The 24,714-nt window shown below is 37.0% G+C and overlaps 1 protein-coding gene across 5 annotated transcripts in view; it reads right to left on the bottom strand.

The window, feature by feature from the left end:
- PCDH11X (protocadherin 11 X-linked) overlaps positions 1–24,714 on the bottom strand; it is a 490,198-nt gene that overhangs the window by 419,954 nt on the left and 45,530 nt on the right. For all 5 annotated transcript variants that reach the window (XM_057425083.1, XM_057425087.1, XM_057425088.1 and 2 more), the window contains exon 2: positions 20,795–21,378. In XM_057425083.1, coding sequence (XP_057281066.1) covers positions 20,795–21,334 — 540 coding nt within the window. In that variant the 5' untranslated portion in view covers positions 21,335–21,378. The remainder of the gene's footprint in view (positions 1–20,794; positions 21,379–24,714) is intronic.

Genomic DNA, 24,714 nt, shown 5'->3' with positions numbered 1-24,714 from the left:
GGCCGAAAAGCAATCTTGTGTCCAAAGAACCCTAAAATCTTTTCAGAAAATCCAGAAAATGCTGCCTGTTTGCTAACAGGTATGTATTTCTGATGTAGCAACATGGAAAATCTTTGCAGGTATCCTGCAAAACTACATGATAGGTTCCAGCCATTGTTTCTTTGCCTGTTTTTGCGAAGACATATGGAACCGCTCCTTATCTGCATTGTTATATCAGCAAAGTGCATAGTAGCATGATTTCAGCTCCTAATAGAGCTACATGTAGAGCTTCTCTACATGTAAAACACTGCCAAAGATTTTCTCTCCATATATACAACCACATGCAAAACCTTATTCATCCTATGAAACAGACAGAAAGCAAAATGCTGTAGAAGGGATCAATAGAACATAAGGATAATAATAAACCATTTCATGAATAATGAACCATTTCATGCTGGCAAGGATCACTAGAAAGTATAATATGGAATGAAGCAGCAGACAACCAGTGCATTTAATACTGATTTTCTGAAAAAGGTAAAAATGGGTAGGAGTTATACCTAAACACAAAATTACCTCCTTGGAAATACAAATTTAAAGTTACTACAAAAAGACTGAAACAGTTTAACAATTTCTTGAGCCTCCTTAATCCTTTTGCATGATTTGTTCCTTTCTGGAAAGAGCTCTTCTCAATCTTGTCATATTTTAGACCTTGTCAACTTCACTTTCTAAGACAGGAAAAAAATATACATCTAAGACAGACTATTTTTGCATTAAATCTTGGCACCCAATTCTCAGAGTTATTTTTTAGAGCATGTTCATCTCCATTAAGGAAAAACAACTGGAGACAGTAACTATTACATTTGTAATATATCTACTATTTTGCTGTCCTAATTTGTCCAGGCTACACTTAAAGCAAGGCTGAAACTCCATATCTAAATGGTATTAATATTAGTAATCTACAAGCTTTACAAGGAAGAGAACACGAAGAGCTGGAAAGTAGCAATACACACGCTTAACATTTTCAAAACTGCGCCAGGTTTTAAGAGTAACTCTCTTCCTATATCACATCTTTGGTCTGTGAAGTGCTGTTTCAACTTTGGGGTTTTTTTATGGAACCTATCTTCTCTCTTGAATGATGGATTATGATTCAAAACAAAAACTCCACCACCCAGAACTTTTCTTCTAATAAAAATTCCTTTCACGTATCTAATGATAGGAGTAATGGTGTACCCACATTACTGCACTAATACGATATAAAAATTATCAAGATAATTGCTTGCAAAAAAGTGGCAGCAGGAACTGGGCTGTCACTTGAATAATCTCCTGCCGTGTATCACAGACATGCAATTATATATTTGAGCAAAATATGCAGCTGCACCACAAAATTTTAAGGAATTTATCTTGACAATACTCCTGCTATATAAATAGCGGTGCCACTATCTAAAGATGGGAAACTGAAGTACAGGGACATGTTATCAGTTGTCCAAGGCTTGTAGCTTGTTTGAAAAAGCCAGACACTTCTGAATTACTAATCATGTTTTAAAGTAAACTTGAGAAAGTAAACTTTAGAAATTTACACTTAAAACAAGTACTGTTTCATTTACAGACACCCTTTCCAAAACAAGAAAGGTCAATAGCTGCAGGTATAGCAATTACGGAAGTAACTTCCCCTCTTAATCGCCCCTATTATACCTGCTCAGAAATACTCAAACAACCTCATGAACAGGAAACTATATTTTTACCACACCTGAAGGTGTTCAGATTAAGATATTAAATACATTCAAACTTTGCTGAAACATGAACTGTCATCTTTCCACAGCTAGATAAAGCTCCAGATACCTGACTTGTCCTTCAGTACCTTCCCTCTGTAGTCACACTATAGACATTCCATTAAAAAAAGAGGATTTATATTAGGCAACAATATGTTCAACTAATGAATTTTGATATTTGCATTATATATGTGTGACAATCACATATTCGCTCATTTCTTAGTTGAGAACATCAACATAACGGAATCAAGTATCTCTAAGAAGAGAGAAATGAGTCCGTGTTTCAGTAATGTAATTCTCTAATGCATCACTGTGCTTTCAGAGTAACAGCTAACAGTTCTGTATTTCTGTTCAGAACAGCTCCTAAATCACAACCTCATTTTGCTTCAACTGCCAAACAAAGTATCCTGGGCTCCTAAATGAACATTTTCAAGTCCTCAGATGAATGCTGACGAGGTGTTACAGCAGTGTGAACCTCTAATGCCCTCCTATTAACTACCTACTCTATAACCAGATCCATACTTTCAGGCAGAAGAAGATCAAAACTGACAGTGACTTGCATAACAAGAACAGAATTCATATACAAGGGTATAGATGTTTCTGAAAATTCCTTTACCCTACATGAGAGACCATCCAGTATCCTCAGCTTTAAGTCATTTCTGTGGAAAATGAGGGTGACAGATACATATGGATTTGGCTTGGGAAAAAAGGAGAAACAAACAAAAAAGTAAACACACTGAAAACCTCTGTCCTTTGTTAAAGAGGAGTACAAATATTTGCAAACCATTGCTCATTAAAATAAGATATTGTTATTATCTTATTCCCTCTTATACACACACACATCTAAGGTGCCCGATTTCTTCAAATACATGGCATCTTCATTAAGACAAATCCATATGCTAACTTTCAGGGCTGTAGTCTTTCCAATAAGTTACTTAGGAAGATCACCTCATTTGATCTGAGGCCCTTTAAGTTCAGCTGGGAGTAAGACAACTGTATGTTCCCTTTATGTTTACACCTTCAGGAAAAAAACGTTGACAGAACTTTCATCTGAGTGGCAAGAGTATCTCTCTCTCACACACACACACACACACACACACACACACACACACACACGTGCTTCTCTTCAGGGATCCTAGCATCCAGAAACAAAAGGACAATAAATGAGTAAGACAGCATGTTCTCTGGATTTACATCACAAGCACATTTTCACATGCAGAGACCATACTTTAATGTGTGTGTATCACTGCTTTATGAATTTTGACATTAATACACAGCTTTCATGCAGAAAATTCACAATTCATGTGGGAAAAATAAAAATAAAACAGAATGAGAAAAAAACCTACTGTAAGAGTTCACTTCTTTCATTTTGAGTAGACACTCCCAGCTTTCACAAACCAGCTTTAGGAATCATAGGCCTGTTGCCAAAAGCGCTGAAATGAACATGACAGCAAGCCTTGCTAAAGGCCTCCACTCTTTGCAGGGTTTTGTAGGACACAAAGTTTGTGTGGGACATTTAACTACCACAGCATCATTTTTTGCTTCTGAAAGAAATGAAGCTATGCTTCTCCAAATAATAAAAACAGATCCTTTTTATATTATTGCGAGAGAAAAAAAAAGTAGAACTACCATACTAAACTGTAAAAGTATGTGATGTATGTAAGTGCAAGATGCCACTTCACTACACACTGGAAGATAATAAATAATACTGCAATTTCAAAGTAATAAATCAGGGACGGTTGCTGAGAAGACATACAGTATGACAGCAAGCACTAAAAACAGTTCCAGGGAGACCAAATTCTAAAACTCATCAAATGAAAGTCTTTTCACCACAATGATCACAGAATATAGTGGATAAGCCAAAAATGTGTTTTCTGGTGCTGGATTTATCAGGAAGACAACTTTTCTTCTTCCTCCAGTGTTACCGACTCCTATTTATCTGAATCATCAGAACAAAAGCAAGATAAAAAGAGGTACTCTAAGGCAGTACCTCAACAAAAAGGCCATTTGGAAAAAACCCTCATGCTACCTGTGTGTATTCAAAGTTCTAGCACATAAACTGTCATGAATTTCTAGTTGACAAGTTCTATTTCAAAACCAGGCTCCCTATGAGTTGTTTGGGAACAAAAATCTTAAAAGTGTAATTGACACATAGGTTTATAAGTAGTTATACTCAAGAATATATTCCTTTCTAAAAAGATGAACAAAATTCCAATTTTACTCTAGTTGAATGCGTGTGTGCTATTTCTCAGATTTACAGTCAGTGCTGAAATTGATACAACTGATTTGCAACAAAGTAAATCAAATTACACATATTAAAATGGCATGTTTACAGGGGAAACACCAAACACCCCTCATTCCATTCCAGCTTTTCTGCTCAGTTTCTGCCCACTGTTTATATTCTCTAGTAGCAATTCTGAGTATTGACTATAAATTCTGGCTAACAGGCAGGGATTTTATTCTCCAAGAACAAAAAAAAAGTAAAAGAAAAAAGAGAACCATAGAACAAAGGAAGCCAATACTTAAGCATGAAGAACACCAACTTCAGGAGGTAAATATAATATCCATCTCCTGTTGCAACAATCTAGGTAAATCCCACCAAGAAACATATATCCTCCAATAAATTATGAACTACCTATCCTCTGAGGCTGAAAGAATGTCTCTCACAAAAACTGCATAGAACAGTTAATCTCAACAGCCAAGTGGATGATAGGGTGTATGCTCACAGGCAAGCTAACACCAGAATAAACAGAATAGCTGAAGTATTACTTAGCAATATGACTGACCTCACAAAACTGTACTATTCCAGAAAAAGCAAGTTAGGCAAAGGTGGTTACTGGGTGAAAATTACTTCAACCATTTGTGTAATCCAAACTACAGGCAAAAGCAAGCTTTCCCAGCTCTGCATCCACTCAAAGGTCTTCCGAGATTAATTCAACCACTGTCCTAAACCAGATGTTTCCAAATAATAGTACGCATGCTGTTTGTGGTACAGTAAGACTTTATAATATACACAAAGAAATTGGACCTATGGCCTTGTACTTAGTTAAAAATATCACAGAATCACAGAAACCTAAGGGTCGGAAGGGACCTCAAAAGATCTAGTCCAACCCTCCTGCAAAAGCAGGGTAACCTAGAGTACACCACACAGGAACTTGTCCAGGAGGGCCTTGAATATCTCCAACGTAGGAGACTCCACAACCCCCCTGGGCAACCTGTTCCAGTGATCTGTCACTCTCACAGTAAAGAAATTTTTCCTGATGTTCACATGGAACCTCCTATGCTCCAGTTTAGACCCATTGCCCCTTGTCCTATCACTGGACATCACTGAAAAAAACCTAGCGCCATCATCCTGACACTCACCCTTTACATATTTGTAAACATTGATGAGGTCACCCCTCAGTCTCCTCTTCTCCAAGCTAAAGAGTCCCAGCTCCCTCAGCCTCTCCTCATAAGAGAGATGTTCCACTCCCTTAATCATCTTTGTAGCCCTGCGCTGGACTCTTTCAAGCAATTCCCTCTCCTTCCTGAACTGTGGGGCCCAGAATTGGACACAATATTCCAGATGCAGCCTCACCAAGGCAGAGTAGAGGGGGAGGAGAACCTCTCTTGACCTACTAAATCAACAGCTCTTGACCTACTATATCAACAGCTTTTGGGCAACCAACATGATTTTAGCCACCAAGGTCTCAGTGTGCCAAACAAGAACCGAGAATTCTTCCTAGATTCTTCATAACTACTCCACTATGACAACAACCTCAGGTTAAAGAACCACCGCAAGGCCCACAGAATTAATCTTATTATGAGACACTTTCTAACAAAGACAGCATCTCTCAGCTACACACAGGTTGGAACCAGGAAAATGGCTGTAAGAAAGCACCCTCTGGAGATAATATGCTCTCAATAATTCAATGAGTAGCTTAGCCTTTATATTCTTAAGGCATGATACAAAAAACTGAATCTACCAAAACAAATCTATTCAAAGAAATCAACCTAAAAATCCAGTATAAACATGTTAACTCATGTCCACCAGCTACAAAGCTGACCATCAGCAAAGAAACTATACACACCTCAAACAATTTAACTTAAACATTCCCTAAACAATTTTTAACATAGACACAAGACTTAGCCTAAAATCTTAATTTTTACATTTAAGTCCTATTTCTTTATTTTCATGGGTTTAATGTTAATTTTTGATGTGTTTAATGTACTCTTAGGATCTTGCATATTAGTTAAGGGATTAAGCTATGAACAATAATTCAACTTGTTATGTTGACAAATCAGTGAGTTAAATGAACAGCTGATTCTGAATTGAAGATTTTTTCAGGCACATTGCCATTCTTAAAACATGCCTAGGACATTCTATCAACAACTACATCTGTGATTAGATGTCAAATTCACAGATACAAAACAAGTACTCTCCAAGAAATGACTGAGTCATTTTGCTCATAGAAATCTGCAGTACTGATCACTACACCAAAGTAGCTTCCATTTGCTACACCGATTCACAATTTAGAGCACCATCTCAAAAACCTGAAGTGACAGTATAAAACAAGCTGCTAAATTTGTGAAGCATTCTACCTACAGAGTCAAAACTCTACTTCCACCCTCAATTAAGTTTACTGTTACTGTAAGAGGTGGCCTACTGTGAATGTATGCGGAATAATCCATCGTAAAATGAAATTAAATCTGGTTTGAGATTCAGCATTACGTCTTGTAACAAAACAGCAAAACCTAGACTAAATTAGTGAACGCGAGTACGGCAGCCGAAATGACCGAGCCTCCAAAAGGGCTGAGCATTATTAAAGTTTTTCATTATTATGCTCTTAGGCACAATCTGATTAGTTCCAACAGCTGCCCAGCAGGAAAAGCCAACCATTCATTCCACAGTAATATGCATATTAACGTATCTCTTTTGTTTTCAGTGATTTCAGAGCCAGGTAGCACGCAGCACTATAGCATGAGTTTGTATATTTTGATTTATATGATATTGAGTATTTCAGACACAAACCACATCAGAAATTCCTGATCATCACGAAGTAAGTTACTAGCTTAAAACCTTATCTGATGGATAAATTTGTTCCACCCACTAGTATACAAGAAAAACACAAGAACTAGGAGGGGAAAAAGATCCACTGTGCATAACTTCAATTAGATGGGGTTTTGTTAGAGGCCGTGAATACCAAAAAGTAATTTTCGTTGCTCCCTAGCTCAGGAAACTCAGTAGCTGGTAGTGTATGCTATGCTGAACTTCAAACTTCAGAAGCTGCTCAAAACAGCTTCTGAAAGACTTCACTATCACTTATAAGAATTCTTCTGACATTATCTGACATTAGAAAATAAATAAGAAGGTCAGTTCTACCATTTTGTCTAGCCCTATGTTAGATACAATTTTGACTCACACAGAACCCCACACACACACTAAATATTGTGAAAAGTTTCAAGACCGGAAGTAAAATTTTCAACCAAATACTGAATTATAGTCTCATACATCAAATAATTTAAAAGTTATTATCAAAGCTTATCATTAATATGGAAACATCTAAATCCCCTGGATTTTAATTCCACAAAGGTAAATTCGCTTCTTAAGGAGCCTTGACTATTCTTCCAGTTCCTTAACATAGGAAAGCTTTGGAGAGAACCTTATTCCTTGAGTACTACAAAGCTTTCTGTCACTGGATAGCAGAATAAATTCTGCTTCTACCTCTAACCTTTACTTCTTATCTTTGCTCAAGAATTTAGGTATTTCAAATACAAACCAAATTAATTTTATTTCTTGGCCATTCTCAGGCCAAGTCAGTATCATTCACATCACTTAGCTGGAAGGAAACTGAGTCACTCATTGCAGCAGAAGTCACTCATTGACAACTATTCTACAGACCAGAAACCAAACCACAAGCCAAATCTCACAGTTCAGTGGCCCTCTAAGAGCACATTATTAAGAGTGCAGAATATATGCATTACAAAAAACACTAAAGCACTAATAATACCAGTTTAGATAGCATTACAAAGCGAGAACAGGATTTCAAGTCAACATACCCTTTTAGAAAATTGCCTAGGCAGCTTGAAAGAAGACACCACTGTTTCCCATACAGCATTGCTCTAAATATCAAAAAACTTTTATTCAGATTGCTCATTTTGGAGATAACTCCTAAAGTTAGTAGAAAGAATGATGATACAACTCATCTTTTATGGAAGTCATGAACATTGTGAATCGGCATCCTGTCATCTGTATACTGCAGTAGTAGAAGACAGACCATTGGAATGCTTTGTGTCCTTTCTATTTTTTTATTTACACTCTTTGAATAATATTTTTTCCCTTCATTATGATCAAAATGCACACTTTCGCCTCTAGGAGCCCACCCTCACAAGCACCCTTGAAAGGAAAAATCACAACAGAAACAAAATAGACCCTATTGCTGTCCGTTGCTGCTATTGTTTAGTACTTCACAGATTCAACCAGGCTTGGCAGAAGTAACTTCCTGAGACTCTGAAATCAGAGACAGGTTAAAAACGAAAAGACAGAAGTCCAGCTAAGCATCATATGTAAAGGTGCTGCAAAGGTCAAAGTCTAACACAATGTACTTCAATGCAACACAGATGGGAAGCAGTAAAGTTAAATCATATGGTCATTTGTAAGACTGACTTCTCACTTCCAGTATTCACGCTTTCTGTTGGATTTCCATTGACAAAGGTCGATTCACCAGTGGAAAATACTAATGCGTAACCAGAATACTGGTTTTGAGGTTACATGGGAAACAGGGATGGGGACCAAAACAGAAGTTATTACTTTGTTTATACCTTTAAATGTGCTACAACAAATAGGTTTGAAAAGTCCCTAGTGGAAATGAGGGTGAAAATTACACGGCAGGGGTTAAAACGAAGAGGGAAAAGTAATCTCAAAGTGAAAAAGACATATAATATCCCATTCTGAAAAGCACTGAGGAAGATCCTGACTCAAAAGAAAAAGGAACGAAAAAGGGAAAAAAAAAGTCAATTTGCTTGATAAAGCACAGAAAAAACACTACAATTATTTGACTTTGGAACATCAGCAATAATCAAAGCAGAAACACACATCACATTAATAGAGCCAGCAATTATTGCACAATGTGAGAAAAATGTATTTCAATACTGACAGCTGATGACTCAGAATTCACTCCTTTTACCAATGTTTCTTTTTGTTTCTTTAAAATTGTCTGAAATGCTCTTTGCTACATCTCCCAGCTTCAAAAGCTCTACAGGACTTCCGTGTTCAGAGCAATTATATTTCTGGGCTAGAGAATATAAATTACTTTGCAATAAACTTTGGAATGAAAATAACCATACTAATGCACTCAAGTGCCACAACCCATGACTGACATTTGATTTACATGTATTCCTTGATAGCTAAAAGAATGTCATTTTGGATTTGCCTTTTTCTCCTCCTGAAAAGAAGCAAAATACTACATACAGTGTATTCATAGTAAAAACAACTACAATTACTTGAATCTCTCTCACTAAATTCCAGTCTTTGAAAGTTAAAAGTAAAATTAAATTCAGAACACAGTATCATTATAAAAGCTTCTTTGATATTGTGTGCTTTATGAAAAATAAATCCAAACTGCATCTCCTGTATGCAAAGCATAGCTTCAAAATTGGAAATCTTCATCCCTTCCAAAAACAGAGGTCACAGAAAAGTGACCTAGACAAAAGAAAAATCTGACAGTTTTATGAATATTATCACTGACGTTTTCGTTTTCTTCACTGAACATTTTAAAATATGTTTGTTAGGGTTTTTTTGCCCCATACATATGTGAAAAAGCATTATTCATGAATAACTTGGAATTTTTAATAATAATAATCAGAATAACTATAGGATTTGCAGGCAGTCTACTGGAAACCTAATTCAAGGTTTTTCGTGATAAGTCATCCAAATTACAAGAAAAATATGTATTCCTTCATCCATTACCATAACTAAAAGAAGAAGAAAAAATATCCTCACAGAATGATTCTGAAACTAGAATTACTTTGGAGACAAAATTTTTTTTACATTCTATGCAGCAATAATTTGGACACAAAATAATGGCCTTTAAATGTAATACGTTTTACGCTTGGCTGGTGATAGCTCTTGCTACCTTTAATAATAATGTTCTTTTTTAGTTATAAACGAGTTTAGTCACAAACTTTCTAACTGAGAAAATTACCAAAACAATAAAAACCTGTTGGATACATTGGTGATAATCACAAAACCAAAGGCAGTTTCACTAACATAGTTCATAAACAAATGGTCTGAATGTCAGAAGCCTATGTCAGGTCATTCTTTAAAGAATAAAAATAAATAAAAATAAAATAGGGGCCAAAGAGAAGCAGCTTTATTTATAGATCCTGACAGTGAATATATAAAAATAATGTACCAGCACAGTGGCAGCAAACTCTCAGGGTATTTTGAAAAGGCTCCCATCTCTTTCCTCTCTGACATACAAAACACCAAGTCTTTAAAATATTATATATTTTGAGACACTGAAGATTATGGGTGCAGTATAATTTGACCTAAGTGCACTGTTAGCAGCCTGCCAGAATAAAAGATGCTCCGCACCATATAAACCTGCTAAATATATGTAAATACATAGCCTAAGCCACAATTGATACTTCTACTGCAGCTGAGAAAAAAGTTGCAGAAGAGGGAATTTGCTAGCACTGCTCTCACCTATCAGATCCAGGGAAAAATTAACAGCCAGAAACCTGAAGGACTTATTTGATGACTAAGGGGTGGGGACCTGCTCCATGCAAAGCAGTCAGGAGAGATGAACTCGCAACACCACAGGAGCGAGAGAGACAGAGCAATACAATGACTTATCAGAGTCAAGAACAGGCTTTTACACCACTTGCTAGACAGCTACAAGTTCAGTGTGAGTCCTGCTAGATTTGGGAGCAAACAATGGTTCCTTGTTGGAATGACACACAGGTGAGGGAAGTGTAGTAACAACGGCAAACAGGAACATGCAATGAAGTCTGAGGCCCACAGAATTCTTGCAAGTTGTCTGCAAATCATCATCAAGTGGTGAAAGCTGAATCACTTGCTCTTCATCTTTACACTTTTCATTACGCTGTAAGGCATTAAGGGTGTCCAATACATTAGGAAAGAGCTGTGATGTCTTCCTCTTCACCTGAGTACTTCAGTGGCAAATCTGCAGCTCATCTCTATATGCAGATTTCAAAATTGTTCTTACTTTAAAAATTGTATCTCTGGGTAAAAAACTCATCAGGAGCTGCTTTATATTGATAAAAGCATTTACTCCTCAAAAATGCTAATAAATTTATTTAGTTTCAGTACTGTGAAGGTATTGATTTTCCAAAGGCTGAATTTCAAAGTTAGATTGTCCCGAGGAAAGCTAATGGTAACTGCAAAAATTAAGATGTCCATTTAGAATTCTTTTACTTACATATATTTTTAGATATAGCCCCCAGAAAGAGTGTGAAGTATGTGGAGACAGTGCACATTCTACTTTCCTAACTCATATTAGTTTTCAGAGTAGAGACGTAACACAAGAAACCTCAATGCAACTGTAACAGCAGCATACTCTGTAGTGATATCCTATTAAAACTGTTGTCCTTCTGCTTGCATCTTGTAGAAAGGAGAAAGTAGAGGAAGTCAAATCAAATATAAATAATAGTTTCTTACCCTCTGAAAGCGAGAAAGATTTTATGGCAAGTATAACAAGGAAAAGTTCAAGACTCAAGGCAGCTAATACAGAAATCAAATGAAGCCTTGACAAAGCAACCAGTAAAACTCAATCACAGCTTCAGTTTTAACATGCAGAGATCTTCCCAGAGAATTTCACTGTCTGTCCTCAAAATGTTTAGCCAATAATTTCTGCAACTAACTGGTGGGGAAAAAAAAAAAGATAAAATCTCATCTTCAATGATTCTTCAGCATTTTTGGAAGTATTTTTAACTGTTGACATTCACACGTTTCATAAACCCTCATCAGTCTTTAATTCTCTTAAGTCAGACTTCAGCTTGTAACACTGATTTGTTTCTTTCCTCCAAGTAGCTCACACAGCTATCTGAAACCAAATAAGCACACTGAAAAAAAAACCCATGCTCCAGGTAACCATGACCAGCATCTAAACCTACAGAAAAGGACAAAAAAGAATCTTTAAGTATACTGCGGCTTATGTAAAAGCTTCAAAGACCTTCAGAAAGTTCAGTTAATGAGTGAGCTTACTTTAAAAGTTGTAACACACAAATGACAAAAGGAAAACACTACTTCTGCTATTCATCTTTCATCTGTACACAACTCATATTGCTGACATTAGTAAAGTTTGGCAACCTGTGAAGTTTTTAAAAGCACTCATATGAGTTAACTACTTTTGAATGTCACATTAATACTTTTCTATACATTTGCCTCAGAGGTGCATTACATTGCCATGGCATAGTAAACATACAATGTCATCATTCACATGAGGATACTTCGATGTCACTGCTTAAGAATACAACACACTTTTTGCAACTTTGCTTGACATTGCATATTTGCAGTTCCAGTATCATGCATACAAGCAAAACAAAGTTGTTTATTGAGATATATGGGGAGTTTGTTACTGCTTTTATTGTGGTTTACTGTTATCAATTGTGTAATTGACCATTTCTTTACATATAAATGAAACTAAAGTTTTAACTTTATGTATTTTGAGAAAAGATTAATTTCCAAGTGTTGTCTACACACTTGGTTTCCAGAGGACTAGTAAACAAATACTTAGTCTACTATGTTCAGAAAACATCACCACATCTGTGTTAACTAGCATACTGATCTGTCTGGACATCAGCAAAAGATAATATTCATATAAAATAGACAAAGTGAAGATCTCCATTTGACAGATTTGTGCCTTCCAGCTTGAGTCTATCATCCTTCCCACACAGAGACATGCTAAGTTATACATTATTGTTTCATGACAGCTAGTGTGAAAATCAGAGCCTTGAATGCAAAAAGATACACCGACTTGTCCCTCACCCTAACTTACTGAACTTACCATGCCTAGAAGCAAGACTTTCCTCTAGTCTTCAGTCAATCCCCCAAAGCAATGTCAGGATAACGGGACCTGACAGTTTTTACAGTAATAATGCCATAAACCACCCTAAAGGAGCCTTGTATCACCAGCAAGAAGCAATTACCTTGACTCTTGACTCACTACCACCAGTCAGTAGTAGAGTTTTATCTACTTAGAGACACTAACTCACAGATGTAAGAATGCAAATCAGATATTTTTCCTTTAAAAAGTAGCTGCAGTGACTTTTTCAAGACACAGCTCACAGATGCCCACTTATCTGTGCAGGTCTCTCTAAACAAATTACTACTGAGCAGTATTTTAATTCTAGTACAAAACAATCACATAAGGAGCATATACTTTGATATTTTGTAAAGTAAAAAAGGGGGGCGAATGGGAGTGGCTTTTTAAGAAGGTGCATGCTAAACTACATCATCAAATAATGGAAATAGTCTTATGCTAAGATGATGTGAAGAAGATTTTTGAGGTAAGAGAGCTATATAAAGGAAACAGGATTTGGGTTGGGTATTTTTAATTCCTTATGTTCCTGAAGTCAAAAATTGTTAAGTGAGAAGAAAATATATTTCACTAGATGTCCAAGGATAATGTCAAATGTGAGGGATAAGAATTCTACCTACAAATACTGATAGTTTCTGCCTCAGTCCACCTTTCAAGTTTTTCTGTAATTATTAATAGAAACCAAGATCAAAATGAAAGTTATTTGTCCCTTTACTATATCTGCAGGTGAGCTTTTCAAGATTTTAGGATGTCTCTTAGCATTCATAAGCATTCCTCAAGTTTCTGTATCTCATTTTTGGCTTATTTCAGGTCATACCATAGTTTCCATAACCCCAAAACTACCTGACCTAGACAAGAGAAATGGTAGTAGGGAGACAATTACTTTTCACCTAAATTGAAAGCTGGATTAACTCCCTATTCCACTCTATTTGAACTATTCCTTATTACTTCAATGTATCTCCCATGTCATAAGGAAACTGATAATGAGAAAATTCTGCACTTCTTTGATATTAGAATTTATTTAACATTAAGAACTTTTACAATGTGCAATACTAACAGATTTTTCCCTCCCTTCTCTCAAGGACAACATAAGGAGTTACCTAAATATATCCTGTCCTAAATCATGAGAACTGTTCATTAAAATATTAACTTCTGAAAATATATTTACTTCTACAGAATTAAATTCTAGAGTAAATGACACTTACTTATGAATTTAACTCCAGTACTGCGGCATCCAAGTTATTACTTAACCTGAAACCAACTGACCTCAGGTTTCTGGAACAAAAGGATTCTTCTACTGGTCAGAGTTTTAAAGAGCCAGCATCTGAAGCTCTACATAACAGTACTAAGGACAACATTAACTAAATCACATAATCAGTGGGAAGTGTTGTGCAAATAGTTTTAGACTCTGTGAGGCTCAATCTTTCAAATATTTGAGACTTTTTACTAATACCTGAACTACAGCTGGAGACTAAGTTTTAAATGCCCTGTTGTGTAGCACATTACTACTTCATGAGAGAATAAAAAAGCCCCTAAATTACTGGAAAGGTAGGTGCATCAAGATTTAACAGAAATCTGCAATGGGACTTCAACATCTACAATCCTATATTCAGGGAAATAAGTTTTACGAACAGCATCCGTTTGTGAAGTTGGCCATCTCAGTAAGTGGTATTTGTATATCTTCACAGCACTGCTGAAATTCTTGACACTTCAGATAGTAATTATCCACACCTTGGTGGAAAAGACAAAGAGAGAGAACCACTCATGAAAAAACTGAAGCTATGTTAAAACATAAAAAAAAAGAAATACATTGATCTTGTAGTAGTAACAGAGACAGGAAAAGATGTTTCAGTGCTGACCTAATCCCCACTGCCACTGTGGGCTTGGGGGGGAGCACTCAGCATCATTCAAAAGACAGCCTGTCTGTCCTAGAAAACCTCTCTCTTCTAAAGGGCAGCTAAAAGTTACCTTAGAAAGGCAACATGTCCAACTCTCCATATTTATTAAATTACAAGCACTAGAGGGTGACCTTAGAGCTTGACTGGAGTACAACTCCAGAGGAAAAAAAAATTCCTAAACCTATTTTTGAACTCCCTAAATCTATTATGTTGCCCATCTACGCTGGCACATGAAATGGGAAAGATACAGTACTGTTCCACAAATTTGTGAAGTATAATCCATATAAGCCATTACAATGAAGATGGAAGTTAACCTGTCCCACAAAGTTATGCTGAATTAAATCCCAATGCTAATTCAGTTAAAGGACTGTGATGTAAGAGAGACAAGCCATTCCCCCATTCAAGCAAACACTCAAAATCTCTTTCTAAGCTACGTGTCCATGGGAGGAAAAGCAAAATAAACCCCAACACTCAAATGTTTTTTTAACACGCATCTTATGTTCACCTTGTATGTACATTACTGTTGTCTTATCAAGAAGCCAAGAAATTTCCTACCTGAATCATGTATTTTCCTGAGTATATACAAGTCAGTAAAATTAAAATTCCTGGGATCTTGACCACCCATCTTTTATAATTCAGCCAGATGTCCCTTACACAGTTAACATAAAGAGTTGCTAATAAAAATTAAGAAGTGCAAGAATATTTTGCTACTAGTAGGCTCCCACAAATTCACAAAGTTATTTTTGATAACAGGAGAATGATGAAGTTGGAATTTACCTCATCTTATTTGTGTCTAATTGCAATATTCAGTGAGACCTGACAATATTAATAAATGTCTCTTTAGATGTAGAAAAAACTCTGTCTTGTCAGTTCTTTTCACAGAGGGCAGATGTTGATAACAACAACCCCAGGCTTCTTGTGGCCTACTTAAAGGGCCAGTATGCCACTTCATTGTCCTCCCATGTTGCTGAAGCCTAGACAGGCAAATTACCCACAGTAATTTCAGTATGACTGACTGTGCGATGCTCCCCCATTCAAACATGGTATGAGAGTAAAAGTGAGGGTGGATGCTTCATCTTCCATTTAAAGGCATGAAAGCATAAAAAGAGGACAGAAGATATGAAGTTCAAGCAGCTGATCCTTGGGACAGTGAAAATGATCTGGGATCACCTGCGTTAAGAAAACAGCTCTGTGTCTCTGTGCACTGAGGCTGCACAGACATTAGCCATGCTTTCTTCCTTTCTATGTACTGAACCACTCGGTATTGATGCAACATTAAAACACAAACAGGTTATAGAAAACCTTGTTTTCCTCCTCCACTGTTAGTGGTTTTGACTATAATATTTGTGCCACTTTACAATATTATTATCAACAACGATTTCACTACTCTTTCTCATTCAGATTTAACTACAAATCTAGTCTCACTCTACAATTTTGATTTAACTACCTTCCTAGCTTTCATTTTACATGAAATATATTTCCTTCCATTCTTGATTTTCACAAATAGTTCTACTAGTTACTTGATCCAGAATTATCATGAGGATCAGAAAGAAACTATTTGCAGAAGCAGGCTTGAAATATGATGACTTGTGATCCCCATCTTCCATGGGTCATGGAATTGATAGACTGTACCAAAAAGAAGGGGAAAGCTTCTACTGAAACACATCACAAGTGATGATCTAGATTAGCAAGAGATAACTCTTCCTCAGAGGCAAGACTGATGTGTTGCGAGACTGAGTAAGAATCTATTTTGTCAGATTACAGAGGTATAAAGTGACAACTACAAAAAGATTATTATATTATTCTAGAAGGAATGCACCAAGTGCTTCTTATAAGTAAATACAAGAAAATTACTGTAATAGGTAATAGAACAGTAAAACCAATCTAATTTCCCCCCAAACTGCAACAAATTCAAGCAATAACCTCGTAGTACACAGGATAAGCTCACAGAAGAAACCGCTCTGCTCCTGTAAGCATAGAGTTCTGCTTTCACTCAAGTTGACTGCTAATTGGGTACTGTTGCACCTATGCAACATCTTCTGTATATGCTATACCTTGTTGTCAAGCAACTCTAAGTAACCAGTAAAAAGAATATACATGAAATCTTTTGGAAATATGCGTGTACAGTGCTCTGACCTGGAATTCTATTCAAAACCTGCTCTGAGACAGCTACTCCTTTTCATATCTAAGAGACCAAAGAGATGCTTCATGTGAAAATCTTCATAGTCAAACCAGAACTTACAAGTCTCACAGGCCTCTCAGTGCATTAATGAAGTTATACTAATTATTAGCTTGCCTTGAAGTCAAATGTAAGTGCACTGAGTGTGATTAACAACAGTATTTTTAACAATGTGGTGGTATTGTCAGACACAAATGGCCATTTTACGTCAACATGTAAGCAACATGAACACCTTGAAGAGGTGAACAAAGACCTGCAGGCTTAGCTACCTACCAGGGTTAAATCAGAGCATTAGTATTTGTAGATATCTATGATAACACTGCTTTCCTTATAATTTGTCTTCCACGTAACTTGCAACTAAGTCTCATGAGAAGAAATGCATATATTAGATAAAACTGTAGTCTTTTTAGAGTTCATGCATTTCAAACAGTGTATATTTGAATCACAGACAACTGGAAAGTTCTAAAGTTGCAGCACCAAGAACCAGTTACAAATAAATAAGTTAATTTCCACTGAGGTGCATTTTCACAAAATGAAAGCAAACAAAAAGTACCTGGATGCTGATTTGTGTGGTAATTAGAAGCTCTCTCTTTCAGTAAAAGAAGTCAAATCCCATATTAGGAAACTTCCAAATAATACTGAACCAAAACACAGTAATACCTTTTTTTACAACATTTTGCTTTGTTTTTTTTTTCTATTTGAAAAAGATTTGTAGAAAGAGACAGGGGATTAGAGTTAATATGGAAGTCTGTCATGTAGTTAAAAGTCTTTATTATTATCTACTTTGCAAGTGAAACTGAACACAACTATTGTATGCAACCTTTTCTGATACTTTGAGAGAGGCAGTAAGGTAAGTGTAACAAAATGGGGAAATGCTGTAAAACACATGAATATTACCTTCCCAACGAGATACAGAGTTGCTGAAAATGTGTGAAAAACCTATGTTCAGCTGAGCCTGTAGTGAGTTTATTCTTTCTTATAAATATAGCAAAAAAAATCTCATCTTCTGACAAAATAGTTCTGGCTTCACACAGACGATAAGCACATTTTATATTTCACTTTATAAAAAAAGTTTATCTAACTGAAGAACTCTCCATTGCACAGCTTCTCAATTTGCTGTTACTGTCTCTAAAACATAGAGCAGCACGTTCTCCTCTGCTGCTGCACACATGCTAAAACATCAGCCTTTGTGCTTCTACAAAGTGACTTCCACATCTCATCTCCCACTCCTCTGCCATCCTTCAAGGATGCTGCCCTGCCCATCATCTTCTTATCTGGTCCTTCCCAAAATTCCCCACAACACTGTTGTATCAGCCATGCTAGACTTATCCTGTCCAGAAGGCGTAACAGTTTTGTGTGCTGCAGTTTCCCCACTTTTCTATCTGCTGGTTATAAAAGGAAGGAAAAGGTCAACACATATCAGAAGCCAGAAGACATTAGTATCTTCAGAGCATACCCTAAAAAAATAGCACAGGATAATGCCCAAGAGCAGCGTCTGGGGAGAAAAGACAAGCAATACAATTCTCGTGTGCCTATCATCGTTCCTCTTAGTTTCAGTATTACCCAGGAAAGAATTCTCAGGCATCACCACTCTTCCCATCCTTTTTCATCTCCCTATCCTTCCCCAGTGATGGATAGGCCTTTATATATGCTACGTTCCCTGCCTGCTCACCAGAATTTAGAACTTCTCTCTCCCTCTCCTTGTATTATCACTTTTGGTATTAACATTGTAAAAACTACCAATGGAATAACAACTGGACATTACCATTCCAAGCAGTGTTTAGCCATCATAAACTGCTTCTTGGTTTTACAAATACTTTCCAAAGCATGTGAAATTGCTGGTTTATTTAAAGGCAGTAGATGCATAACTCAAAAAGTAGCTGACCAACAGGCATGCAAGAGAAGGATGTGATTAATTCATTTAGAAGAACTGTCTGTACGGCTGTGACTTTACATGTTATTTTTGTTGCAGCACACCTAGCACAAGAACTCAGAAGTTCCAGTCATACCAGAGGGTGTTCATCCCATCACCTTTCCTTCCCTTACACGGCAAAAGCAGTTTTTCAAAGACACTTGAATAAACATGCAACTGTGTTTCTTATTTCTTTCTTTTCCCCTAATTCAAATATCAATTTTATTTTTTAAAGTTATTTGAACATCTCTTGGTGAAAGCTGGTGCTCTGGCACATCATCTCATCTCACATGAGATCCTCAGACAAGGCCTTACACCCTACACCACTTCTGGTACAGAGCTGTAGCTTGCATTTTACATGTGCTCCCACTGGTGCAATACAAATATGCTATCATTCTGCTGATCTGTTACATTCTGCTTCTGAACACACAGTCCAAAAATAAACCCACTGCTATCACGGTGAACTGAAAACTGTTGCTCACTGAATCCCAGGGACTCCTTATTTTGCTGGGGGTTTTTTGATCTTTCCCTAGAATAACAGCACATTTCTCTCATGTATTAACTAACATATCTCTTTCAGACCATGTATCATTTTGCCACATTTTGCCTGTAGCCCTAGCTTTTTTATTATTTTCCACCCCTACTGTTATTTAATATGCTGTTTTTCATTCCCATATTCTCAATTAAATATGGAAGACTGCCTCCTACTGGGAGCTTCTGGTTAGTTACCTAACAAAAACAAAAACCAAACCACCACAACACACACTGCCTGCACTAAGGACACCCTAGAAATTTAAGGGCATTAAAGATCTTACTAAAAGCCCTCAAAATTTATAGTAAATTTTTGAAAAGTTTTAATTGCTTGACTACCCTGCAAGCAGACAGATGGATGTGGGGATTTATTTTTTTTTTTTTAGAGCTAACCAGAACTGCCCCATGGGATGCAGTTTACTGAAAGAGACTTTTATGTCTTTGTCACTAGTTAGAATCCACAAGGTCACAACTCTTTCAGGTTGTAAGCAATTTAAAAGAGGTAACATAAGGCAGTGCCTTATTTTTATTAAATTGCTAGTAAGTACTGATATCAGTGAATAGTAGCTGTCAAGTCAATCAAGCAGTATACTGTCCTATAGTCTACATTCTTCCAGTCAGTAACAAGGGTGTCAAATTGGTAGCTGAGCAGCCAAACCACCCAATAGTTCCCAATTTCAAACCAAGGAAGTGAAGATTTCAGCTTCCCACGTAATAACCCAGCATTTTCAGGGTAAGTTCCTTTCTTGTTCTAAACTCTCTACTTGTGTAAACTCAAAAGAAAGTAATCTTTATTTAGCAGTCACACACTCTTGCATACCTCGGGTTCACACATTACTCTTTTGTTCCCTAATTGCAGTTCTCCTGTTATTTGCTAGGAAGGGTAAAAGAAGCAAGAATATGAAAGACCTGCTCTTTCAAGGCCATTGGCGCCGCTATCCTTGTATTCATGTGTATCTTGGACTTCCTCCAGACCAGATATTTTGCCTACCCAAACATTACAAAGCTGTTTAGGCACATGGACTCTATTTCATTCTGGAATGGCTCATCAGTACACAGATGAGCATCACATCTCATATGCTTCTGCGCTAAGTTCTACTGCCCAAATCCAGAAGTCATGGAAGAAGGAAACACAAACAATGCAAAATGTTGCCACACTTGCCACTGCCATGTTGTGGCAATAAGAACACATTCTTAATGGTCTAAGATGACTGTTAGCCCAAGCTCACAAACACTCTGAATGCTGGTGGAGAGTTCATGCATGTTTCAGGGTACTGTTACACAGACAGAGACACCTTCCCACTAATGAAGATATGACGCCCTAGAATGGATTCAAGGGTATAGATTAACACTTTGAGACATGCACCTGCAGCGTACCACTAATGCGGTAGACAGCTTTGTGTTTCTAGTGGTTCATGAGACTTGCAACATTTCTGGGAAGGCAGTAATGCAGAAAGTAACATACAAGAATGGAAGAAACCTACCTTAAGTAATTCATAATGTTGAATACCATTCACACCAATATCAGGGTCGATGGCAGAGGGGACAGAATAGCGAGAATTAATTGCTGTGTTTTCAGGGATAGAGATGTTAATGACTGTTGAGGGAAAGAGAGGGGCATTGTCATTTATATCCTCTATTAGGAATCTGATCTTAACCAGTCTGAAGACTTCATCAGGCAAAACAGCAACCTCCACCTCGTAAAAGCAGCGATTCTCACTAAAGATGCCAGAGCACAACTTCTCTCGGTCTATGCGGTTTGCAGCTGTGAAAATCTCACCGGTGTTCTCCTCCACCCGTACCAATGGCACATCCCCAGTCTTATACACAAGCTTGAACTGCAGGGGTGAAGACAGGGGCACATCTGGGTCCAGTGTTAGGTTAAGATCCTTGAGCAAATTGCCAATGAGGACATTTTCAGGCAGTTCTTCCCGCACGGTATAATTCTTCTCCTGTGCGCCAGATTGCAATACAATACAGGCTAATAAGACTGCCAAGAGGTAGGTTCCAGACAGCAAGTCCATCTCCAGAATGACTAATGAGTATTCGTGCAGAACACCAAGAGCAGCTGGAAAAAGGAATAGAAAGAAAAATTGTTTAAAATTTATGGAATATTGTGTTCAAGTGATGGAGGCATGAAAGCAGTACTTCCCCAACAGCAAATAACCTGACCTGTTTGAAACCCTATTAGTAAAGTAATATTTGATTTAACAACCATTCTTAATATGTATAAAATTTCTTGCATTTTTTTACTTAAAACTGGTTAAGAAGAATATCAGAACTGGATCACACTGAATGCACAAAGAAATAGAAAAAAAACTATTTCTAGCATGACACTTTCTTTGCTTTGCACCTTAAGAAAACCTCTTCCTTTATGACATCTGCCACATGGTCTTCAATTTTTTGTTTCCAAAGAAAAAAGTAGGTAAGAAGTTTGCGAACAACCATCTGCTGAAAACCCAATCTTTTTATACCTCATGCTCAGAGACAGAAAACCAAAAAACACTTTCACCCAAGTACTGCACCGACAAAATTATGGAATGTTTGCTAACAACAAAGAAATAGGGCTATTTTTAATACAGGAACTTAAAATGACAAGGAAAAAAGTTATCTAAATGGAGTCTGGTGAACTTTAGCTGACAATGGGTGAAAAACCTAACACAGGGACACTAATCCAGTAGTCTCTTTCTTTCAGATGACAAGATCCCATTCGATCTTTAGAAGTAAACATAAATACTAGTGCTCAATTTACTGAAATTTGGATTTTGTGCACAAATTCCAGAACAAAAGGAGAACAATAAAACACTGAAGTCTTTGATGTAGAACTGAAAGATTTTTTTCCCAGCAGGAAGTGTAAACTTGTAACTCTTGTTCCCCCACTGCCCACCATATTGACAATCTCTACCTGGAAACTTGTCATTAATTTCCAAAACAAAAGATTTCCTTCCTTCCAATTGCATGCGTGTGTGTGTCAGGTGGAGGAAGGGGAAGAGGAAACAGACTGCAGCAGTTATTTCCCAAAGTACTCTGAGATCAGAGATACCTCTGAAGTGAGATACACATTAGTTCTGGCCTGAAGAAAATTTTGTACTTTTCAACCTAATTTCTGAATCACAGTATAATCTTCTCTCAAGATAGTTAACAACCTCAAGAATCACAGAGTCATATAGGGTGGAACAGAACTTTAAGATCAAGTCCAACTGCTCACCAGCACTGCCAAATCCACTACTAAACCATGTCACCAAGGGCCTCATCTACAGGGGTTTTGAGCACATCCAGGAACAATGATTCCACCGCTGCCTTGGGCAGCCTGTTCCAGTGCCTGACTATGCTTTCAGTGAAGAAACTTTTCCAATATTCAACCTAAACCTTCCCTGTCACAGCTTGTGGCCGTTACCTCTTGTTCTGTCACTTGTTAACTTGTCACTTGGGAGAAGTGACCAGCCAAGAAAGAAAAAAGTAGAAAGAAAAATAAGTAGACTGAGATGACTTAGAGGTACATACATCCCTCTATGTAACTATAGCCTTCAGGTGAAAACTTTTAGAGAAAAACCACACTATTGAACTCCATGTATAGAAAATGCTGCCTCGCCTGATCTTTACATAATTCTGCCTTTCCAGGATTTCAGATAATCCAGGATATCATTACTGCAAGGTAGATGTTCAAGAGTTGCACCACAAATTCATTTTTTAGTTAATGAAATTTTAGCTGCTACCAGTTTAGCATCTGCTTCAAATCCACATTCTCTTCATTGCGCAGGTAAAACTGTAATTCTTTGCCTGTCTTTTCCGATTTTATTCTCCCTGTCATAGCATAGATTGATTTACTCCTGCAGATCAAGTTGCAGCGGTTGAAGAAATCACTGAAGCCAGTAATTATCCTCACCTGTTAGTTACTGCCTTTCAGCACTACTATTTTCAGGGCAATTTAAATTAAATCATTTGACTTTGCAGTGAAACACATTAGGAACAATTAATGTTGCTATTCCATTTAAACTCTGCAACCTGCTTTTGATTGGGAATAAGTAACAGATAAAGAACAATCCAAATAGATCTGCAAAGGTGTATCTTTCCACATCAGCATGATTTAACTGTAAAGCATTTTCTGGTTTTATGATTATACAAAAGGAGCAACATGAAATAAAAATCCAATCCTGCAAGTCTTCACTTATGAAAAAAGGTATTGCTCACTGGAGTAGTTCAATTAACCTGAATGAGACTGCTGACATGGGTGAGAAAGGAATATGCAGTTTATGTGGCAAAGTTACTGCATTACATGCAGTATTTCAGTAATTCATTGACTTACTTGCAGTACTTTAGTAATTCGGTATAAGGCACAATACAACACTATACAGACACTCAGAAGTGAAGAAAGAGTGACTATAAACACATTTTATAAATACATTATACTAACCTCTTAACACGTAAATAAGGAAGTCACAAGCAGATAATGATTATCATTAAAAACATGGTGAAATAGTACAAATATATTGACTATGCCTACAAGGATGCTGAGGAGGGACTCTTCATTAGGGTCCACAGTGACAGGGCCAACGGTAATGGGTTTAATCTTAAACTGTGGAAGTTCAGGTTAGATGTAAGGAAGAGGCTCTTTACTGTGATGGTGGTGAGGTACTGGAACAAGTTGCCCAAGGAAGCTGTGAACACTCCATCCTTGTCAGTGCTCAAGGCCAGGCTGAATGGAGTCTTGGGTGACATGGGTTAGTGCGTGGTGTCCCTGTTCACCGCAGGGCGTTTGGAACTAGATGATCTTACGGTCCTTTCCAACCCTAATTATTCTATGATCCTTTATTAAAGGCTGTATTTCTGTAAATACATCTCCAGCAATTGTCACTCCACCAAAGCGCCCCTGTACACAGAACCTGCAGAAAGCAAAGTACCTCTTTGTATCCACTATTATTAGAACAAATGTTTACTCTGTTTCCATGCAAAACACCAATAATAATGAAGAGTTCATATTTCTACATTCCCCTCAAAATAAGAGTTTCAGAATGCTAGCATGTTCCATGTATACTGGAACACACTATTATGTCACTTTTTCATCTCTACCAAAAGTTAAAACTAAACTAGAAACAACCAAAGAGGGGACCAACCAAAAGTAAACACACAAAAACCTCTTCACAACCTGATGTTTACAGTTTATTATTTTCAACTTCTAGTTCGAGGGGAGATAAATAAAAAAAAAAAATTTATACATAAATATGAACCAAATTCCAGTCCCTATCCCAAATTCCTCTGTGACAGTATGAACAAAAGTGTTCACTATAAAATATGATAAAAAAAATTATATACTCCTGTATATCCACCCTCCAAATAAATAATCTTACACTATTAAAAAAGCCTTTTGATTACTAATCAGGTTATTAGTGCTATACTGCTTCTC

The sequence above is a fragment of the Pezoporus wallicus genome, unplaced genomic scaffold (assembly GCF_028554395.1).
Source record: "Pezoporus wallicus isolate ANWC-B61680 ecotype Strahan unplaced genomic scaffold, APGP_CSIRO_Pwel_v1 scaffold_6445, whole genome shotgun sequence".
Classification (NCBI taxonomy): Eukaryota; Metazoa; Chordata; class Aves; order Psittaciformes; family Psittacidae; genus Pezoporus; species Pezoporus wallicus.
The sequence above is the reverse complement of the archived record's forward strand: the minus strand, read 5'-3'. Positions and strand labels throughout refer to the sequence as shown.